General features: G+C 40.1%; 1 protein-coding gene across 2 annotated transcripts in view; it reads left to right on the top strand.

Moving 5' to 3' along the window:
* pde2a (phosphodiesterase 2A) overlaps nt 1-23,674 on the top strand; it is a 185,378-nt gene that overhangs the window by 127,775 nt on the left and 33,929 nt on the right. For both annotated transcript variants that reach the window (XM_088078841.1, XM_042486447.2), the window contains exons 3-5: nt 18,457-18,546; nt 18,804-18,892; nt 23,296-23,405. In XM_088078841.1, coding sequence (XP_087934967.1) covers nt 18,457-18,546; nt 18,804-18,892; nt 23,296-23,405 — 289 coding nt within the window. The remainder of the gene's footprint in view (nt 1-18,456; nt 18,547-18,803; nt 18,893-23,295; nt 23,406-23,674) is intronic.

Raw genomic sequence — 23,674 nt, 5'->3', positions numbered from 1 at the left:
TCAATTTAATAAATTTTCATTTGTAATTTGCTGCATTCATGTGCCGTGGCTGCCGCAGGTGTACACTTTGAAGTGCACAGCCTTTCACGCACTGACGTGTTAAACAGGAGGCTGGAGTCTGGTGAAAGGCTGCGCCGTTAAAATAACAAGTGTGTGAACAAGCAAGCGCAGGAAATACACCTCTTTCTTTCCAGTGATTCTCTGCATGTGTGTAGATATTTGTGTCTTTTTGTTTCTAATCCAAAGAAGAAACAATAGGAGTTCTAAGTGTTGACAATTTATAGAGTGGAAATGGACACGGAGGGAGGTAACAGTTGCAATTGCGTCACAAATCTCTTGGCAGCCATTGTGGAATGCTAAAGGAGATTCGGCTGTGGGTAAATAATGTAAAATCAAGGAAATAGACAGGCCCACATGAAAAAGCTGACAATTGAGATTCTAATTACTAATTCTAATTATTTTTTTCTGGCTAATAGCTGATCTTCAGGGGGCTTAACATAACTTGAATTTTTTTTTCTTCTATTCAAAATGGGTAAAATCTTATTTCATTGTAACTGCATGCAGTTTATTTCTTTCAGCACATCCTGCCCCCCCCCTTGCGCTCTCTTTTTTTATTCAGTTCAATTTAATTTTATTTGTGTAGCTCAACAATGCAAATCACAAATTGGCTCAGAGGGCTTTCCAACAAAGGACAACGTCTGTACTTGGACCCTCACAGTGGATCAAGAAAAACTCACTTTAACGGTGGGAAAAAATGGAAGAAACCTCAGCAGGAGGGATCCCTCTTCTATAAGACGGACAACGTTACTTACAACTTCGAAATCCTCGCCTAAATAAAATTAAACAAAACAGCGCTGCGCAAACTCTGCCTCAGTTAGGCTAGCTATTTGCCAATAAAAACAGCATACCAAAAATCAGTATATTTTATGGTGTATGCTATATTTAAGATATTTTCACTGCTTTACTTTGCTGTCCAGCAGCTCCTTTTCTAATGGAAATTGATGCATTTATCTCAAAGCTACCAGAATCCATTGAAAAAAAACATTTATTTAACTCCAGAACAATGGAGTTGCTGGTCTACCACTTCCTCAATTGGTTAATGTGTGAGGTGAAGTGGAGCAAATATACAGTGTACACTTTCACTAAAATTATTATTTTTTTAGGTAGTTAAAATACATTTTCGTACATTTCAGTGGAGTCTGTATGATGCTGAGCTTCAGTACCTGCAGATTTGGTTTATCAAAGATTAGCAAAGCACAGCACAACAGGTATGTTTGACCACCATGTTTAATTAGATTTAAATGAAAATGACAAAAAGAAATCAACAAATTTGCTGGTTTAACATATCATTGCAATTGTAATTTTATGTGTAAATCGCCAGTTGTCTACCCAAAAGTGATTGTTGTTGTAAGTGCAACGTCACAGTGATTCAGTCTATAGATGTGTGTACAGCAAAGATATAAAAATGACAGTGCTACTGCTGCATGAGTGTGAGCTCTGCACCGGGAGACGCTGAGAGTCCGCCCACTCACATACACACAGTGACAGGGCTAACTTTTAGCCTCACACTGCTAACATTACCTAATAGGCTTAATGACCAAGTCAAGCAGTTTCAGTGTCAATGTGGGTTTGTTGGAACAGTTAAACGGCTTTGTCTTAGATGTTAGCCGCTGCTTTATTAGCTCATAATAACAGCACAGATGTTGAACTGACAGTTCTGTGTGAAGGCAGCAACAGAAAGTTTGTTGATCCTTTCCACCTGTGAAGATGATTAGTATCCATTAAGGGACAGATTGTCTCTTATATGTATCCAGAGTCATTATTTTGTTGAGGTGTGCTGTGATCGTCTCCCAGAAGTATAATCATGGCTTTGGTGGCGTCACACAACTCCAGCCTGGGCAGCAGCAGACTGCACTGTCTCATCATCTCCTCTGTGGGGCCACTGAAATTTATATTTAGTGTATATTTCTTACAGATTAAATGATAGTAATCAGTCAAAATACTTATTGTCGGCAAGCGGTTAAAGGGTTAATTAGAGACGTCTCTAGTTGACGGTGTTAATCACTGTATAGTTCAATACCATATAATTAAGCTGAAGTCTGATGTGGTGGATTTGTTTCCAGATTTATCTCTGGCGCAGAGCTCAGTCATCTTTTTTTTTTTTTTGGTCCTAGTTATTATCTAGCTGGTGGGTTAACATACTAATATCAGTCTGCACCACGTACGATGCACCGCGTACAATTGCTGCCTCTCACATGTACAACAACATTAACAGTGATGGCTTGAAATCTGTGGTTAGGTCCGGTATTTCTTAGAAACGGCTGTTATACACTTGATCTTTCCCCTTTAAAGTTCAAAGAGGGCTCTGTGGAGTCACTCTTGCCAGCTGACTCCCATGGGGGCCTTCTGGTGGCTTTAAAGCTCTGCATGTCCCCGTGAGTGATGTGACTAACATAGATTCAGTCTGTAGCAACTCAAACTTGCAAGTTTTCTGGCCCTGCAACTATTTTCAGACATGATTGATTCAGCCAGTTGCTATATAGATCAATCTTGTGCAAGCTGGAGAAAACACAAAAGCAGAGAAAACAACTGCAAGAACTCGGGAAGCTGACGTTGTGCAGCACCAAATATCTGACAAAATTATGCAAATTTGTTTTGGAACTTCAGCAACATCCGTAACACTTTGCTTCTCCGGCCCCATATGTTTCTATGGTTTACTAGGAAGCAGATATGTCACTGTCAGGGGAAATTTGATAATGATAAATGTGTTTGCGTAACATAGAAGCTGCTATCAATCGAACATGCTAACGTGTTAAATCTGGTCACATGTTGGAGTCGCACTCTAACTGCTGCTAAGCACTCAGCCTTCATAGCGCACATGCTCTACCTGGTGAGCTAGAGGTCACACCATGTGATATGAAATCATTAAGTGCTGCAATGTGAACTACATGGCAACTGTGAAATCTGTATCCATGGCGATTTGGTTGTCTCCTATGCAAGCAGTTTCCTAGGCAGCATCACTTGTTGCCTTTTCTGAGCGTTTGTTAAAAATCCTTTTGGCAGCAATAATAATTTATTCCCCTTTTAGTAACGTAATATCAGTTACATGTTAAGTGGATAATGTGCAACAGATAGATATACAGACAGAGATGTTAAGAGCATGTGAGGAAAAAGAAAAGGTAGAAAAGAAAGAGAAATGGAGTTTGTGCTGGGTAAAAATCTACTGGAGAATAAAAAAAAGAACCAGATGGAGCCAAGAGGATGGTGAGAGCATGTGGGTGTCTGTTCCTGAACAGAAGAGTCAGATTAAAATAGAACAACAGCCATATGACGACAGTATGAATGTCAAACACCTGCAGCGGAGAGACAGACAGAGAAAGGGGGGGGGTCATAATAGGACGTGAGGGATACATGGAGAAACCGACAGGTGACAAAGGGAACAGGGTGGAGATTGTGAATAGTGAGACCATGCAAAGCATCAGAGAGAACAGAGCAACAAAGACGGGGAGCGTGAATCAGATACAAATGAGCACAAGGTTGAGGTAAAGAGAAGATGAGGATGAAGAATAGATATCATTATAGTGGCGTCGCTGCCAGAGATTGTGTGACAAAGTGGTGTTTTTCTCCTGTGCACTCCCATCACTCCCTCCTGTCCAAACCTTTGAATAGCTCCTCACAGCAGTGCTGCTAGAACCAGAGAAAGCATTGTCTCTAACAAAGGTGCTTTCACACACGACACATCTGTTTCACTTTCACAGGGTAGTTTTTGAGCGGCCATGATATTTAGAGCAGCCCTGATTGTTGTTGTTGACATTTGAAAGGAGGCCAGTACTTCCGTGAGAACTGATGACAATCATGGCCATTTAAATTAGACAAGGTGCTTAGCATTTTACTGCATCACTACTCAATCTGCATCAGGAACAAACACAGATGAGACTGGGTTATCATTATTTAAGAAATTATAAAAACTATTATTAAACACACAATAGAAACACAGTGTGACTTACACTTTAGAAGGGTATCAATATCCCAATCATTATTATATTGGAATTGTTATTTTCAGTGTCAAAGGTAATTCAGTACCAGTTGTCTGTCAACGAAACGCTGCAGTAATTAACGATTATTTGATTTGTTGTTAATTATTATATCAGTTGCCAAGGAATTTGATTATTGATTACCTATTTGAGTTATTTCTTTAGGATGAAAGGTCTAGTTTATGTGGTTTATGAGAATAAACTGAATATCTGTCAGCTGTGGACAAAATGAGACATTTCAGGACGCCATCTTGGGCTTTCACTGGCTTTTCACTGATTGACATTTTCCACAATTTTCTCATATTTTATTCACATTTACTCTAATACTGGATAGATTAATCAACAATTAAGATCATTAGTTGCAGCCGTTGTGCAAAGGTGTTGCCCACAGCTCAACAGCAACAGCACCATTTTACTTCCTTCCTGCATACCCAATGCATAATGGGAATTATAGTTCCAAAACTTAGACCATTGTTATTCCAAATTTGAAAAAAAGGAATAAAAGAGAAAAACAAAACAAAACAAAAAGATAGGAGTAACAACATACATTTTTCGAACCGTCAATGCATTTTTACTACATTAATTAGATGCCTGAATGTCCTAGTAACAAGTTTGTATGTTTCTGAAACACTGACTCTTCTCTTTTGTCCATTCATAATGTACACAGATGTGCAGTAGGGTTGAAAACTTGTTGGCATGTGGGCAAAAAAATAAAATAAAATTGCATACAGTTATTTTTCTCATATAAAATGTAAAATACAACTCCCATGCAAATTTGTGGCATTTCTGAGTAACTCAACTTACTTTATTTAAAATAATAATGAGATGACATACCTGGACATGTAAGACATGTAATGACCAGAGCATGTAATTAACAAAAGGGTTATAACAATCAATGAGAAAAAAATTGCAATTAAAAGCTTCACAGTGACGGCCAACACCAGCTTGCTCAATGTTGTTATCATTGTCATCAGTGTAATTGTGGGAATGTCACCCGATGCAGAAACATAAGTGCTGTAGAACTCATTGATTGACTCACATCGACATTCATCAACAGAAAGCTGCACACAGAACAAGCTCGATGGGCACAGTTATTAATTAACATTCAAGAAGCATGACATGGCTTGTTTTGTTTACCTTTATGTTGTTTACATTCATTTTTACTTGCATGCAGTTGTCTTCTTCCTCTGCGTTTTGGCGACATTGCTACAATTCTTTAAACATTGCATCTCCAACAGAGCATCAGGACGCCTGCGTGCACAAGTATTCTAGTGCACAAGCAGGACATACTAACAAACAGGGAGCTACTCCCCGAATCATTAATCAATTGTGCTACACAAGTTTAAAAAACTGACTGACTGACTGACTTTGAATTAATTAAAAGCAACAATAAAGCCAAAACAAATTTATTTGTTGCACATTTCAACAATTTAAAGTGCTTTACATAAGACATAAACAGATCAAGTCAAGATATAAAAGAAACATTAGGGATGTAAAAAGACATGAATAGGATTAAAAGATTAAAACAAAGACAAATAGAAGACTAAAGAGTAAATCTAAATGCAGGGGTGTTGAGAAGCAAAAACCAGTTGGCATATTTTACATAATGTACATCTTTTTGTGCATGCATTAGATGTGCATATTTTGCAGGTAAGGCTTATCAGCACCGATGGCAACCTGCATTTAAAAGAGCAATTACAGAACCTAATACATGAGCATTTTGACTAAATACCAATAGGAGAAAGTCACGATCAGGCTACAAGTAGACAAACTCCCTTAAATACAATTATAAATTTGGTCCGCTCACTTTTTAAAGTCTTTTTCTTCTTTAATTAAAATGTAATATTGATGAGAGCAGATGAGAGCAGCTGTCTGCTGTTGTCTCAGGAGATGCCAAAACAGCCCCAGACTGACTGAGAGGAGAGTTGGCAGATCTTCATTACTGCCAGAATATTTTCTGTCAAGTTTTATAGCATCGAATCAATATAGTTGGATTGGTTATAGATGAGCTCAAATTAAATTTGGCCACAGGTTTAATTAAGGCATGAAGTCTTAATGAAATGACAAAAACTGTGATATGAATGATTGATTTTTATGTAATGACTAATTTTGTTATGTATCTTTGATACGTAAGAGCACAGTAACCACCATGCACAGATTGGACCCATCAAAAAGGCGATGACAGTGGAGGCTCCTCAGTTTTGGTTTCTTGTCCTCTCTCCAAACATTCTTGCAAACGTTTGTCTCTCTCGTCTGAGCAATGTGTGAATCTCATCAGCAAGCACTTTTATGTCTTTAAGGGATTGAGTTCCCTGGTTTACTCTGTCAGTTCCTGCTTTTTCTTTTTGTTCTTGCAGGTCTGAACTCCTGTTTCTCACTCTCTCTGTCCGTCATCCACTTCCCTCAGATGATGCTGAAGAAATATATATGAACTATGGTTTTTTGGTTGGTCTCAGTTTAATAGATTTCACTCAAAACTCCAGAGAAATCTCTTTCTTACACACACACATACACACACACACACAAACAGTTTGGTTAATTAAGCGGCAGTACAATGATGCACCTGCTTCTCCTGTTCTTCACACAGTCATAGGTCAGCCTTATCAGCGCCATAGCAGCTTCACTTCATTGTTTTACACCCCCAGTCCCTTATCTACTGTTTGTGCATGTGTGTGTATGAGAGAGACAGTAAAAAAAAAAAGTATTGTCATCCCTTTCGTTCTCTCAGTGAGTCTCCATTGACTTTGTCTTCCGATTTTTGCTCGTTTTGATTCTCATAACCGGAAATATCATTAGGATTTTTAATGTGTGTGTGTGTGTGTGTGTGTGTGTATGTGTGTATGTGCATGGCGGGGCCCGTCATCATGGCTTGGCTGTATTCTACAGTGCATGTGTCTCCAGTATGTTAGTGATGCTACTGGAGACCCAGCTCTGTTGGAATAACAACCAGGACCCAATGCAGCTCTACCAGCCTCCTCCTGGCCATGCTGTGTGTGTGTGTGTGTGTGTGTGTGTGTGTGTTTGTGTGTGTGCGTGCGTGCGTGCGTGCGTGCGTGCGTGCGTGCGTGCGTGCGTGCATGCGTGCGTGCGTGCATGCGTGCGCGACATTCAGAAACAGTGATTCAGTCTTTATATGCGTCCCTTTTCACTCCTCTCTTTCTTTTGCGAAAACTGGTAAAAATCAATCCACATCACTTAACTCAAATGTTTAAGAGTGATCGGTTGTCCCTTGTGGACTTAAAGATTTGTGGTTTAACACACAGTAGGTGAAGGAGTGAGCAAGCGAGGGATTTGCTCAGATACACCAAAGGGCTTGTCAGAGCATGTAAATAGTTGGTTTTACATAAAGATCTATAGGCACGAAGGAGGATGCCTTTAATCATGTAGAAGTGGGAGATCATTACCCTTCATCCTTTGCTGTTAAATCAAGGTCGAACTGTAAACCTCTTGAAATGCAGATTGGCTTGATTCAGTCAGACTGCTCCGTGAGCAATGCAGCAGATAAGAAATACAGGCGCTACCCTAAAGGCTCCAATTAACTCCTTAAACTAATCCTCCCGGTTGAGTGTTCAGCTAAGCTAGGTCTTTATCTAATTTGGCCAGTTTAGTTTATTAATATTCAGCTAACTGGCTAATCTAAGATCTGTTTTTCAAATGAATGTGCTACCTTCACCACATTCATGAATGTACTCAAGCACAAGGTAATCTGAGTGTGTAATCTGAGAGTTGCTCATGTTATTCATTTTAAACCAAAAACAAAAAAAAAAGTAATCCAGAGGTTTTATTGTGCGAATGTTCTACCTCTACTTGAGTCTGGGTGCGTCTTGTGTGCACCATGTTACTGTGGTATGGCGTTGCAACATGCAGGTAATGATCACCGCTCTGCGCTGCATGCTACACACATCTCTTCCCACTCCTGTGGAGGCAGAGGCAAGCACCGCCAACTCAGTCATTGTAGGCCTCTCTTTCTTTATCTTGTTTTCTATCCCTCTCTCAAAAGTGCTCTATTTCTCCATTGTTGGTCACTTTCCCTCTCTCAGTGGTGGCACCCCCCCCCCTTTCCCTCTTGATTCAGTCCATTAAAACTCCTGCCATTTTTGCATGAGAACTGCCAGTTCCATATAAGAAAAAACAGAAACAAAATAAAACAGTTTAAAAAACAGTAAATTGGCGAGAACCTGACCTGATTTCGCAAATCAGGCTGGGCCCAATCGGGCTCGGGCAGAGAATCATAGCTCTAGTCTGTCATTCAGAGCTGGGGAGGAACCTTTAATATTGTGGAATATAACTCATATCCTATGTGTCCCATAAAGAATCTCTACTGAGGCTTTTGACGTTTTCCAAGCACAAGTTCATATTTAGGTGACAAAATTAAAGCTCTACTGTGTGATTTGTGTGTGATTTAGTGGCATCTACTGGTAGACTTGCAGATTGCAATCAACTGAAACTTCTCATTTATGACAAGCATGCAGAGGAACTATGGTGGCTGACGTGAAAACATGAATGGTCCTTTCTAGAGCCAGCGTTCGGTTTGTCCACTCTGGGCAAACATGACAAACTCAAAGATTCTTATCTTTAGATTAAAAAACTACTGAAAACATACATATTACATTACATCCAACTTCTGTAAATATATTCCTATTATCCTACATGCTGGAGCTGTAAGGGCAGCTCTTATCAAAGCATATGATAATGAGTGGTTTGCAGGAACACTTTGATTGTGTTCACAGAGATATCTTCTGATAGTCCTGTGTCTGCTTCAGTGATAGAAAAATTCAAAGCTGTACATAGTACCTCCTTTAGAAATGAATTTTTTGTCTGTAGCTGTGTTAAAGTGGCCAATTGTTATTGATGGTCAGGGGAAAGGGTCAGTTGCAGAAAATTTGATATGATTTACTTTGATGATGATTACAGTTTTGATCTTCCACAGATGGGAGTGCATAAGCGGAAGAAACTGATTTTATTCTGATTGTCATGGCTAGTTTTCCAAAAGGACAAGACCTGTATTTCATGCACGTCATATGGGCGGGTCAGCGTCAGATCCAAAAAAACAACTGTCAATCTCCTTTTATGCTAGGACCATCCACCAAAATGGTCGAACAACAGCTGGTCTTAAAAACAAACAAACAAAAAAAAAAATGCCAAATGAGAGCAGATCAGAACACAGAGGCTTCACTCTGAGTATTATATAAAATATTGAGCTTGAAAGTTCATTATCTACCTTGGAAACATTGGTCATTGTTCCATATTGATCCATATTCTTGATGTATTTTTGCCATATGTCCATACCTTATGTTTTAATTCTGTTGCTCAATATCAGGATTTTAATTTTGTTATTTCTGTCTGCGCTGTACACTCAACATCTGTTGCATGACTGTCAGTCCTGGAAGAACCCCTCCTTTTTTGGTTTTTCTTTTTTTTTTCTTTTATTGTTCAGTGTGTAGGATTTGTGGTGATATACAGTATTGGCAGAATTTGATTATAATACAATAAGTACATTTTCTTTAGTTTATAATCACCTGAAAATAAGAATTGTTATGTGTTCATTACCTTAGAATGAGCCGTTTGTATTTTTGTAGAAGAGCAGGTGAAAACCCCCTAAATTTCGGGATCAGAAAAAGGGTGAGCACACAATATTATGTGGTGGGCGAGCGGCTGATTCCTGACATGCCGAACAGCATAGGAGAAACAGGGATTTGTCATGTGAAACTGCTTTATTCAATATTTTTGCATACACATAAAGATTCCTAGTACAAAGAGTTGCTGCTAGTGACAAGGTTATCAGAAAATTCTTTGAATTCTAACATTTTCTAAGAATTTCCCCTTATAGTTACGACTAGGTCCTGGTAAATATAAAGTATGGGGCATCTTAGCCCTTAAGATAGCTCTAAAGGTGAAAAACTTTAGGAGCAGGGAAAGGGACTTATAAGAGGTTTCCTAAGCAGAGGAGGAAATGGTGGAAGCACAAAGAGGTTGGAGAAATATTCTCAACAAGATGAATGACAATTCATTAATAAAATGCCTCAAATTGGATGGTGCAGGGATCATGTTTGTGGTTGATCTCATGCTAGATGCTGCATCAAAAATAAAGTGATCACAACACAAACACTTATGTGACTGCAAAAATGAAACATCACAGCAGTGGTCACACAAACAGCTCTCATATACTCCTATTGTGACGCAGTTCCTTTTATTTCCATTGGGTGTCCACACCTTTCAGACTCACAAAGGGGTGTGTCTGAGACAACCAATCACATCTTTTAAGAGAATGTGTCACATGTAGCAACTTCTGCCTCACTAAGGTAAAAGTTTCTGTTTTTTTCTTTGTCTGAACAGAGGGTCTAAAGATAGGCATAGAGGGTATCATGTAGAGTTTAGACTGTAAAGCCTTTTGAGACAACTTGTGATTTTGGGCTACAGAAACAAAATAGGTTTAACTTAATTTGAGTAAACTCCATCCAGTGATGATGATAATTAGATGTGAGTAGGACTTCTTGAAATTTGCTAGTAAGAAGAAAATGACAATTTTTTACTAGCGATACAATCTAAATATAAAACAGGAGGAAATCTGGTTCTTTCTTCACTTTAGTTAAATACAAAACACAATTGGAGATAATAATGTTTTTGACTCGCCAACACCCCCTCCTCCTAATCTTTTTCCTTGTTTTTATATTTATTTTCTTGCATCTTACATTATGCATATTCCATTCTCACTGGTCTGCTCCTCAGGGGCTCAAATCTGCTTCCTGCTGAAGCTTTTGTCTGCTGCTGCTGGATTCATATGAAAAACCCCTCACAGAGCACATCCCACCAAATACAACTGTACAACTATTTGTGCAATTATGCTTTCTCTATTAGCGAGCACAAATACAGCAAACATGAGGGCTGACTAGCCAAGCTGGGTCAAATGCCTTTGGGAAATCATGTTGTTTTAATCAGCCTGAAATCATACAGCATATATAAATGTGTACAAATCAGGCAATATCAGAAAAGTTGTCTTTCATATGCTGTAGAAGTACAACTCCAAACAATACAGTACTCACTGTGTTGTTCTATGTGATGAAAACAAAATCCCTGCTCACCAGGCAACCAAAGCACGCTAAAATGAACCTTAGAAAGAGTGCAATTGTTATCTGGCCTAGTTCTGCTCTATAGCAAATTATCTTGACATTATACAGAGCCGATTTGGCTTTATCCCACTAGCTACAGCTCTGTCCATGTAGACTTAATTAAGATTTTTCAGTGAGTTGTCCTCCTGGAGTTATGATCCAAAAGCCTGCCACCCTCACTATTAACTCTTATTCATTACTGCTGTAGTTCAGGCAAAAGATTGAATGAAAGGGTAAAATTGTGCTCTGTATTTTTTCCCTGATTTTCATAACACGTCTTAATTTTCTGTCAGTCAAGCCCTTCTTCACGGTAATCTAATTTCCATACCATTATACCTGTGGGCTGACCACTATGTTCTTGTGTTGTTACATGCTGTCTGCAGAAAAAGCTTCACAGAGATGTTAAAAGTTTAAGTGTCCTCCTGAAGAGCAAATTGAGCGTAATTCTTGCAGAAGAGGTGCAAACACTTCAATGTGTACCTCTTTGCCTACAGTTGAAAACCTGATGTGAGCACAAATGAAAGTGGAAGGTATATTGAAGATAAAGATAATATATTGAGACTGAGACCAACCCGCTGGAACAGTAATGGCACAGATAACAAGAACAAGCCAAATCAAAGTCTAAGCAACTAACTGAAAGTAAGGCGATATGATAAGAAAGACTAACCAGGCAGGAGCCGAGCACCTTAGTAAGTGCAGTTTCAGTGCAGTGGCAGGCCCTGAAAGCAGAATGAAAAGACTTAAAAAGTGAAGTCTTAAATAATACACCTTTTTCACCAAATTAGTTCTGGTTCTTATACTGGTTCAGTTTCGGACCCTTGGAGCTATCTAGTGAACCATCCCACTGTTATCGAGAATGTGTCATCAGTGGATGATGACCGTTATGGGACTTTTGAGACCGATACCGATTTTATAGTGGAAAAATTCAGCAATTACCGATACGGCAACCAATATAGTGAATTTTTGAGCTGGAATGAAAATAGATCACTTCTGTGTGGATGCAAAAAAAACCCTGCTAAATAGCGATAAAGTTGGCATGTTAGTAGTCCTCTCCTGCCGTCACCCTGGGACTTTAGATCATCTTGTTCGTTTGCCAAATGATGGGGCCATTGTTGATTAACTTAGCAGTATGTATTTCAATGTGGCTTACCGTGAAAAACCCTGCTCCACCGTCCGCTCTGTTGTGACGCTAGCTCTGCTGCATGTGCTTCAGAGTGCTAAGAGTAGTGTAAACAATGGAGTCGGAGCGCACTCTGTGGGACAAATATAATAAAACCATTTCTAAACTACCCAAGCATCGTTTTCTGCATTATTTGGTCTGTAAAAAAGTTTTCTCATCTGTGCATATCGAAAAAAAAATATGCGCCAATGCCAATATACTCCAATATGTCCTTGAAAGGCTAATATCAGCCGATAATATCGGTACACTGATGAATCGGTGGGGCTCTAGTTTAAAGCCTGCAACTCCTGTCCAGTTGGTAAGAACTGAAAAATCTTCTTTAATGAGAAGTGAAACATCTTCAAGGAACTGAAACAAGTCCAGTTGCCAACAAAATAGCACTTGTGGACTGGCAAACTTTAACTTTCAGTGGTTCTTGAGCTGTTGCTCAGACTACAGACTGAACTTCTGGACTCTCTTATGGCCCACCGCCCGTACCACCACCATAGACATAAAGACTATAGAAATGGACCAAGAGACAGATGTTTTAAGAAACATATTTTCTTACCATTTGACTATAAAACTAGATTGTTTGTTCGTTTACAAACAGACAAATTTGTATTATGTCACCAATCAGCAGTAGCACTTATTGGTCTGGTGCGGTGCAGGACATTCTGGTAGAGAAAATAGACTGTGGCATTTGCTTTTGCTCAAGAAGTAGAAAACCTACAACTGTATTCTCTTGTCATGTAACACCATTTTCAGAAGTATTTGTGTCTCCTTACTGCATTGACAGCCCAGTTGAATGAAGACCATCTTTCCAGTGATAAATTACTTATTTAATGGTGAAAAAAATTTGGGTTCAGCCTTTTTTTACATAAATCAATCATGTCCAAACCGTGCATGAAGAATCAAATAATTCATTACTAATAGGCCAATCTGTAAAACAACCAGTAGGTGTTGTGTTAATTAGTGTGGGAATGCAATCATGATTAAATTAGGTATTTTGTTTTATAAGACTTATCAGATGCTTTGTGGGACACTTCACCACTGCCAGCATTAGAGATGGTAATTAGATTTTGGTGATTCTCACACATAAAGATGATGGAAGACTGAGATATTCTTAATGTTGTAGCCCAGGCTATCAGTCTGATAACCTAAAAATCCCATGAAAATTACAGCTTTATGTGTGGTGTCAGATGGTAAACAGAAGAGCCCATTAGGAAAATGTGTATGCATGTGAATGAGAGTGTGTCACATAAAGATAGAGAGGAATCTGTGTTTAGTTATGCTGATCACAGGTGCCCTTCAAAATGTCAGAGCGCTCCGAGTGATTAGAAAGGCTGCAGATAAAGACAACAGCAAAGACTACACCCTGATGAAAGGCGGAGAGGGGGAGGAGGAGAAATGTAAGGTAGAGAGATGCAGGGAGACAAATGAAAGAGGTGTGGAGGAGAGATGAGAGGAAGGGGTTAAATGAGAGGAGGAGAGGGAGGCAGACAACGCCAACAAAGGCCCCATAATTCAGAGTATGTGTTAGTGTGACATTTACAGAAGTGTACCAGTTCATCTGTGATTATTCATACTGTTGCAGAGACTGGAGGAGAATATAACCTGCTCTTCACATGAGTGCATCACTGTAACAAATTATGAAAGACAGTAATGCAATGAGTAGAATGAATGTGGAATCTATGAGAGTATTTCTAAAATTAAAATTAAAATAATTAGATATATATAATAAACATACATCATTATCATAATGGCTCCTTACATTGTCCTGTCACGCCAGTTTGGTTATATCGCCATTGTCGCCACATAAATTGAAATGACATTTGTGGATAACAAACTGTGTTAGTGTAATGAAATCACATGGCTGTTCCCATTCAAATTTTTCAAGACTGTCATGCCTCAATTTTGAATTAATTGAAGGATTTTCATTGTCATCTATCTATTATTGGTGCCAGGAAGGTTCAGTGACCCTTAAAAATCCCCTTTGGATAAACTGTAAAAGTACCGCGTTCAGTACACAAACAGAGCTTTCCTTCTCAGCTCCCGAGAAGCATTTCTGAGACATTATGTTGCAGCAAAAAAAAATTGAAGTGAATTAGCAAGTTAAAAGATGAAATGGTAAAAAAATAAAATGAATCAGGTGAAAGCAAAATTTCATTTAACAAAAACAGAATAACCTACGATCAAGGTAAGACAAAAAAAATCATTCATGTCTGTCCTTGTCTGCATCTGAATCTGGTGAGTGGGCGGTTGGATGTGTGTGCATATACCTCTGTGTGTGTGTGTGTGTGTGTGTGTGTGTGTGTGTGTGTGTGTGTGTGTGTGTGTGTGTGTGTGCGCTTGTGCTGACGGGTTTAGAGGCAGGTAAATTAATATAACAGATGGTTTGAGGTTTATGGCAAGAAATGATTATGAAAGGTCATAAGACAGAGTTTGACATTTACAGAGGCATACATCTTATTGCTAGCAATGCACACACACACACACACACACACACACACACACACACACACACACACACACACACAAAGGACGGCAGAATTTAGCGTCTATTCTCGACGAGTTCTTGACAGCAGAGTGAGGAGGATGGGGAGCAAGAGGCATTTGTTGTTTGCAGCTCGGATTTACGGAAGCATTTCAAGATCTGCAGCTTAAGATGCAACACATACAAATTTTCCCTCCAACACACACACACACACACACACACACACACACACACAAACACAAACACACACACACACGCATGGACTGGCAGAGCTCCAACTTCATTACAACAGCTCTCTGGCAGGCTGATTGAGTGATCAAAGCTAATCACATTTAATCATATCTAATCATATGTAATAACCAACACTGAGTGCTCAGGCATGACAAGACTCTCCACGCTGTGTCCACATCTCGCTTTTCCTCTCTTCTCCTCCCTCACTCCTTGACCCTCCTCCCCCCATATCCCAATAACAGCTCCTCCTCCCCCATTATTACTCTCACTCAAACACAAGGCTGAATGTGAGCGGGTGACAGAGGAAAATAGGGCATAGTGGGAGGATGTCGAAAAGAAGAGAAAATAAAAATAAAAGACAGATGGAGACCCTCAGTAGAACACCGAGCCCCACAGCAGACGCAGCTCGCCTCTGTGGCATTGAAGGCTTAAGAACGGAACAACATGCTCTTCCTTCTGGCTCGGCTGTGTGACTGTGGTGTTTTGTCAGAACAATTAGATAGGATGATCACAGGCAATAATTTCAACATCATCTTTCCATTTTATATTCAGTACACAGTTTCAGAAGCAGCGTCTTAAACCCCTGTGATTTCTCCCAGTGTTTTTCTATGCTTTGATCAGATTTTGAAATCCTGATATGATTCTCTCATTAGACTGTAGTTACATGCAATAATAAAGCTGTGTGATGACCTGAACTGGAAGGGATTTAAGTAGACTGCACACAGAGTGTAAATATTCCTAAAATATGAATTTATAGCGTCGAATGGGATGTTATAAGCTCACATCTGATAAACATGTGGTTTCTCTTCTTCTCTAGTTTCCAGACTTCATCTTTATGAAAGTAGAAAGTTGCTTTGAGAGGACCAAAAACAAACTGCTCTTACCTTGCAGCTATATTGACCCTTTTAAGGTGTTAGTATGCTGCAAACAGAGTGCATGTCTGATGATAACGCAGCACCTGAAACACCTTTCTGAGATTGAGATTGAGAGGGCTGGGTTGTTTTTTTGCAATTTTCTTCCTTCCTAAACCGACAATTGGACAGGCAGGGCCACTTTATGCAGCAATTGGTCGGGTTTGCTTGGGCAACAACATAAGAGGGGTTTGAACTAGGCTTAGAGGTATCTATTTTTCATACCTTTCTGACATTTCAGAAGAATACATATGGTGTACGATGCTATTTGTTTAAAAGAAAAGAAAAAAAAGCAGAGCTTCTGGTAACAGAAGCAACTGTAGCTTGTATGTCATTGTCTAGTCAATAATGATGTTTTTCTAATACACAAATTGTCTACTTAGACAAGTCTTGCTGGATTTTTAATAATTATGGCCCATAGAATAATGAATGGATAGCAAATACGTGTCATTTGAGGACCCAATGACCCTTGTCGCTGAGGCAGATATCAACACATCAGTGTTGAATAAAATCATGTGACTAATTAAGTACTTTTGTAGATTGGGATAAATAATCTTGAGATAATGATATATGTTGCAATATTCTCAAAAAGAGGCAGAAGCGGTTTTTTTTTCTTTTTCTTTTTTTACTAGTCCTGTAACTTTATCCCCATCACTCACAGTCACCATCTTTCTCATCTCATCCGCTGTTCCACCAGCACAGACTGTCTTCTGGCGGTGCATGCTGTGCACTACAATTCAAGTCCCAGCAGACAGTCTAATGTTTTGTGACCCATCGACCAACCAAACCACTCTGTATCACTCCCTTCTTTACTCTTGTCAGCACATCACGTGATCGCAGCCATACAGAATATGTAGGTAATACTGGCTCATTGGATATTTACGATTTTTTTATGCATTGCATTTTTCAGAAAAACATACAAACAGTGCAGAAGAACAGCCTGACTGTAATACTTGGATACCTCCCAAGTCTAGTTTTAACTTCTCTCTCGGGCATAAATGTAGGTTTTTGGGTGGGACACGGGAAACTTGTCCCCCACAATATTTAGAACACGTGATTTGCTCCACCGATATAAAATGTGAAAGTAGCAGAGGACTTTTACTTCACTGCTAGAAAACAACTTATGGATGCAAGAATGCCTCCATGAAAGTAGTTGGTGGCAATGTGCAACCTCAAAAGCAACGGCTATAATTGGCCATAAATCGGAAAGCAGAAGAGGCAACTATGTATGGTTAAAGTGGTAAGTAACATGATATTTCCAATATAAATTGGTACAAAAAGGCACATACAGGTGCGTAAAAATTCAGCAAAATGGAAATTAGGTTTTTTCCATCATGCGAGGAGCTCATTGCATAGGTGGAGTATATTAATATTATAATAAAAAAATATCAAATGCAAGTTTCTTTGAAAATGTGGATTTGTGCAAAAATTAAAATGCCCATAATTTACATGGTAATATAGAGTAATAAGATTAATGCATTGTACAGGAAATTAGGTATAGGACCTGTCAAACCCCGCTGAATATTTGCCCCCCTAAACGTTTAAACCAAGCCTAAGCCCTTGCTCTCATGCTCTCTTTTTTCACACTCCGTCTGCCTTTTCAGAGCATCTTCGTGCAACATCATGACTTTTCATTTTTCTATCTGTGCGATTCATCGCGTCCTTAAAACTACCAGCTTTTGGCCCCGCTTTTGAGTGTGGTTACTTAGAGCAGCCTAACACTCTTGCCTTTATGTGGTTGGACAACACTTAGTACAGTACAGTCTTGTTTGTTTTATTTACACATAAGCCTTTACTCTGAAGAGGAGTCACTTCCTTACAGCTTGTTTCAGCTGTGATGAGAGCCTCCTGCTGTTCTGAGTTTAGGATTTGAGCTTGTGTTTAATTCTGATGTTGAAAGATTTGATCAAAGTCAAAAAAGAGATAAAAACTAGATGTTGTTAGATTTGATCACACTGATCAGAGGCAGGCTGCAATTAAAATAACCACCACTCTCCTCCAAGCTAAGTGCTTCTATCTGATCTTCAAAGAATGCAGCAATGAACAGAAAGTAAATATCTGTTATGTAATTTGTGAACCATTAAATTTTTTGTCGGTTGTACAGCCATACGCCATTTCATTTCATGAATAATCAACCGCTTCTTGTCAAGTGCTTGGTTTTCACATTGCCATAATGAAACAAAAATCAACGAGTGTCCTGAAGAGCAAAACTAACTCCAGTAATCCCTGATGATGTTTGAGTTCAGTTTTCATTTTTTAAGTGCCTCACTTGTGCCTGCAATGAGCACAGATTGCGGTGTGTAACAGAGTGTGACACAGTTTAAATATTGTTTCAGAGGCTTTTGCAGCCTGCCAAGCTAAATATCTGGGGAAGAGCTGTTGTAACATAAACCTTGTACCCACAAAAAAAAAAAAAAATCAAACTATCGCCAAGGCCTCAGGATCTTGGAGGCGCACATTGAGATCATAAACAAACAACCAAACAGACATCAGGGCATCTGTTTGTCTCTTTCCCCAGGATGCCTTGCTGCGGCTGGCGGCAGTTGTCGACGCACGCTCGCTTCGAGTGGCACTCCGAGACAGCATACAGGAACTGCTACCCAGCACGGTATTCACTCACACACACACACTACATGTGCACAAACAGCTCAACATAATTGACATTACCTTGATTTATCACCTGCAAACTAAAAGCTTCCTGTTAGTATGCAGAGCGGTGGAGCTGAAAGCCTCGGCCCTGACATCAGAGCGGGAACAGAGGCCCGGGCCTTGTTGCAAATGCACGAAGCTCATCATTCATTAAATTAATTAAAATCTGATTAATATTACAAATGAATGTGCACGTTTTTGTGTGTTTTATTCCAGGAGTGTGTATGTGTCTACATGCTGGAGGGATACTTGAGGCTGGTATGTGACGACCCGCCATATGATCTGCCGCAGGAGGGAAAGATCAGGTGTGTACTGTATGTGTGTGTGTGTTTGTGCGTGTGCGTGTGTGTGTGTGTGTGTGTGTGTGTGTGTGGCATGTCACAGATGCTTTGCAATAGAACAAGGGAGAAATGAAGGAGGAAACAGAGATGGCTGTTTTCTCTATGTGAAAAGCAGGTGCTTGGGGCGGCCGGTGGCTCAGTGGATAGAGCAGGCGCCCCATGTATGAAGGCAGCGTTCTTGCTGCAGCAGCCGCAGATTCGATTCCGGCTTGTGGCACTTTGCTGCTGTGTTGTCCCCTCTCTCTCTCCCCCTTTCATGTTATCACTCTATCCTGTCTAATAACGGCAAAATTGGCCAAAAAATAATCTTTAAAAAAAATGTTTTTTGAATATGAGCCGCAGCCTAAAATCACATCATGAACAAAGAGACAGGAGTGTCATTGAGTCTCATCATAAAGACATATGAGGACCTTCTCCGCATCTCTTGTCCTTTCATTTCTACTACCTCTTTTTTCCCCTCTCATCTCCCACCTCTAGTGCTCTCTCATTAAATTGCGCCCTTTATCTCACTTTATCCCCATCTTATTACACATCCCTCTCTCTACCAAACTCTCTCCCTCCCTTGTCATCTGCTATCCCACCTTGCCACCTCACTGCATCAGTCTGTCGTTGCCCTTTTTCCCTCTCAGTCTGCTTTCTCCCAACAGAGCCATGAAGCACTAAGCCGGTTGTGTTTGGGTCTATCTACCCTCCCCTCACTTCACTTCACCTCACTGCATCTCCCCTCTCTCTCCTACCTCCATTCCTCTCCCCATGGAAGCGTCACGGGGCTAATAGCCGAGGTGACAGCGCCCAGGATCCCTCAGTGAGACACAGCGATCCTCTTCTCTCTTAAGTGCTCTCTGAAGCTCTACAATCCCATGTGCTACTGCGACTTTTGCCCAGGCTCCGGCAAAAACCAACACTGCATAATAGATGAAACTGTCTGTTTGTCAGACAAGACGCCTTTTTCTAACACCTCATTGCCACACAAACACGGGCTCACATTCAAACATGCTTATGCAGGCACAAGCACACAAGGGCGCGAGCATGGACCACACGTATAGTATGCTCACACACACACACACACACACACACACACACACACACACAACAGGGTGCACACAAACAAACTCACACACACATTTGTCAGGGCTGCATGCAGGCTAGAGGTAGTGGGGATATTAAAAGAGCTACAGGGCACTTTGTTACATCTCTCCCTCCAATTCACCTGCTTATATAAGCCTGTTATCAAGACCTTGGCATACACACACACATACATACACAAACCCAAACACCCACACACACACACACACACACACAAACACACACACAAACACACTCAATGAACCCATCTGAGAGGCAGAAGGCCACTTTGTTTGAGCCTCATTCCAGCCCACTTTCCAATACATGCAAACCCATTAACTGGACCTTCACACACACACAAGCACACACACAAAAGAAAAATACACAAGGAAGTTCAGCCAAAATAGTTCCATGATTGTGTAAAAACTATTTAAAAACTAAACTTTAAAAACTAAAACTATTTGTTGCATACAAGACTGATGCTTCACAGCAAAACAAACTATTGTTAGAGATACTGCAAAGGGAAAAACATACAGTCCAAGGTCTAAAACATACAGAACACAGTGACACATGAACACAGTTTAACGGTCCAACTATGTCCTTGCCTTCACCCATGGTTGTGAGCTCTGGGTAGGGACTGAAAGAATAAGATCATGGATAAAATCATCTGAAATTAGTGTCCTCCGTAGCTGGGCTCAGCCTTAGAGATAGGGTGAGGAGCCCTCAGTAGAGCTACTGCTCCTCGTGTCAAAAGTGGGTTAGTTAGGGTGGTTTGCATCCTGGGCGTCTCCCATTAGAGGTGTTCCAGGTACATCTGACTGGTAGGCGCAGACCCAGAACACACCGGAGGATTTTATGGATGGATGTATGTATGTATGTATGGACGGACGGACGTTGTGGTCATGATTGAGGAAGTTGTGTTCATGATATTCTAGACGTTCAAGTGGATAAGTTGTGAGAACACTGCTGTTAGGCAGCCGCAATAAGGACGTTACCATCTGCATCTAGAAGCCATCAGAGCTAACAATTTAGAAAGCTAGCAAGCGGGTAATGTAATGTAAGATATGGGAAGACATTATGAAAAGATTAGGCAGTGGGAATATCAACATTTTCCTCAGACATATCCTTGAGTTAGAAAGAGGAACTGCATGCAACCAAAATTACAATTAACTTATCATCCATCTAAAAATGAACTTCCATAGTCTCTGATATTTTTTGATACTTGAACATTGCACAGACCTTTAATCCTGTGTCTGATGAATTCTTCCAAGCTCCTGTGACAATTACTAAAGCCACTCGAGGATGCTAATACAATGCTGATTCAATAAACGAAAGTGTGGGTTGTGATAAGCTGCTTTCACAGTCAACTTATGTGGCTGACAATGCAGTTGCACTACTGTTGCAATAAATGTTTTCACTTGTAGGTTAGTTTTATTTCCATCTAAAGGATTTCCTCCGTTTTGTAAAAAGGGCTATTTATATTTTACTTAATATGCAAATCATTAGATTTTCTTGCCATTATATGTTGTTATGGTTTTTATAATTCAATCTGTGTGATTCTAATACATTTACACCTTTGACGTTTTATGTTTTCCAGCATAGGAGTAACACTTAGTTTTGATTTTCAGCCATCCAATTTATATAACACCATATTATAATACCAAATAGATACAACTCTGTGAAGTGTTTCTTTAAGAGCGTGTGCAGTGGTGCTGCCTTTCCCCCTCAGAGTTGTGTAAAATGCATGAACAATCAAACATATGGGCAAACACACAGACTAATAACTGTTATAATGGAGCTTCTCCTGAGCTCCTACAAACAGAGAGGGACTATTTCACGCACTGTCGATCATGTCGTTCTTATTCTCAGTCATCTGCAAGCCTCAAACAGAAAATAACACATTACCTGAACTGCATATATCTTCAGAAAGACATTTGCACATCGACACGCAGCCAGCAATTTTGAATTGCAATGTTTTTTAATGATGGTTAAGCGGTTATGACAAATGGAGCTCATGATGTCGGCTCAGGCAGGAACATGAAGTCATTAGCATCACCCAGATCAATTAATCATCAGCTGATTTCCTTGAGTGCCAAATGCACACCTACACACCCACATTTACTTTATCTGAGTGGCCTATTGAAATGTCCATGTCTTAGTCTTAACTGTCTTCGCTGGTCACCGCTGCACTGTAAACACACCGCCCACCACACCAGCCTTGACCTATATGTTATACAATTTGAGCTATTGTTGCTGCTAACTGCTCCAAGTTGATTTGTGAAGCTTTAGCTGACCTTATAGCTCTCTCTATACACCTGACATATAATCATAAATTGTATAATCTAATAGGTATGTCATATTTGCACAGCGGAAACTAAATAACAGTATTTTTCTTAATGCCCCAGGGTGTTTTGGTTTTTTTTTTTTGCTCTTTGTCGTGCTATAAATTGGCTTCATGGTCATGCTGAAAAGCTGTTTTGAAGATAGACAATACACAAAGGTCAGCTGTATTTGCCAACATAGTAAATTGCAATGACTGAAGTGGACTGTTCCTCAGTGAGCTGAGGTAAATGGACACTTTTAAATCAATGCACCATGCAGAGATTTGGCTGCAATGGTTTGAGGGGATTTTAGACTCTGTGAGCATGTAATGGAGTGGCTGCCATGTGTTTTTGAGTGTGTGTGTGTGTGTGTGTGTGTGTGTGTGTGTGTGTGTGTAGCTGCTGGAGGGTTCAGTAGATTATTATGTGAAGCACATAGATGATGAATTTACCTGTGTGCATAAGTGAAACTATTTTTCCTTTTTTTTGTCCTTCATTTCCATATTCATGGAAGTCTGAGTGTGTTTGCCAACTGAAGTGTGCAGTGACACACGTGTTTTGTGCGCGCGTGCGTGCAAATGTATGCGCCTTTGTGTCATTTGGCAGTAGTATGTCCAGAATAAATAAATGTTTAATATTTTAGCAAAAGAGAGCTGTATCAAATATAACACAGGCACAGAGCTTCACTTTTGCCATTATCACACCTGGCTTTATACCTGGTCAGCACTTTCACACAGACAAACGGCCGTATTGAGTTCATATAATTTCACAGTGAATAATAGTTCTATTCAGACATGTTTTGGTTAGTGTCAATGAAAGCAGCGTGTCTGTTTTTGTAATGCTGGTGATTTTTTTTCCATTTGCTCCAATTGTCTTCCAAATCCCGTCTTCCTCTTTGTCTCTGCAGCATCTGACGCACTGTCTCTTTGCTTCTCCCTCTGACTGATGTGCTGGAGGTAATTGTCTTTCTCTCTGTCTTAGGAGTATTGTGGACCAGCTGAAGCGATGTCAGTGCGCCGGCCTTCCTCCGTCCGAACTGCCAGAGAAATACAGAATCTGCCTCGCAGCACCGTTACCAGCACACAGAAGAGGTGTGTGGTTATCCAACTTGTGTGTGTGTTGAAGGGTGTTGCTGGGGCTTGAATGATGCTGGCCGACCAACATCTGAGTGTGTGTGTGTGTGTGTGAGGGTGTGCAAGTGTGTGCCTGGGCATGTAGAGGAGCAGAGAGATGTGAGAGCGTAGGAGAAAAAATAACAAATGAATAGAGGTGTAGAGAGAGAAGTAGCGAACAAGAGATGATGATTGCAGAGAGGAAGGTACGGAGCAGCGTGGGCAATAAAATTGAACAAGAGACCCCC

This window comes from Plectropomus leopardus, chromosome 6, assembly GCF_026936395.1.
Source record: "Plectropomus leopardus strain MGB_pleo_1.0 chromosome 6, ASM2693639v1, whole genome shotgun sequence".
Classification (NCBI taxonomy): domain Eukaryota; kingdom Metazoa; phylum Chordata; class Actinopteri; order Perciformes; family Serranidae; genus Plectropomus; species Plectropomus leopardus.
Note: the sequence above shows the minus strand (reverse complement) of the source record. Positions and strands in the feature narration are given on the sequence as shown.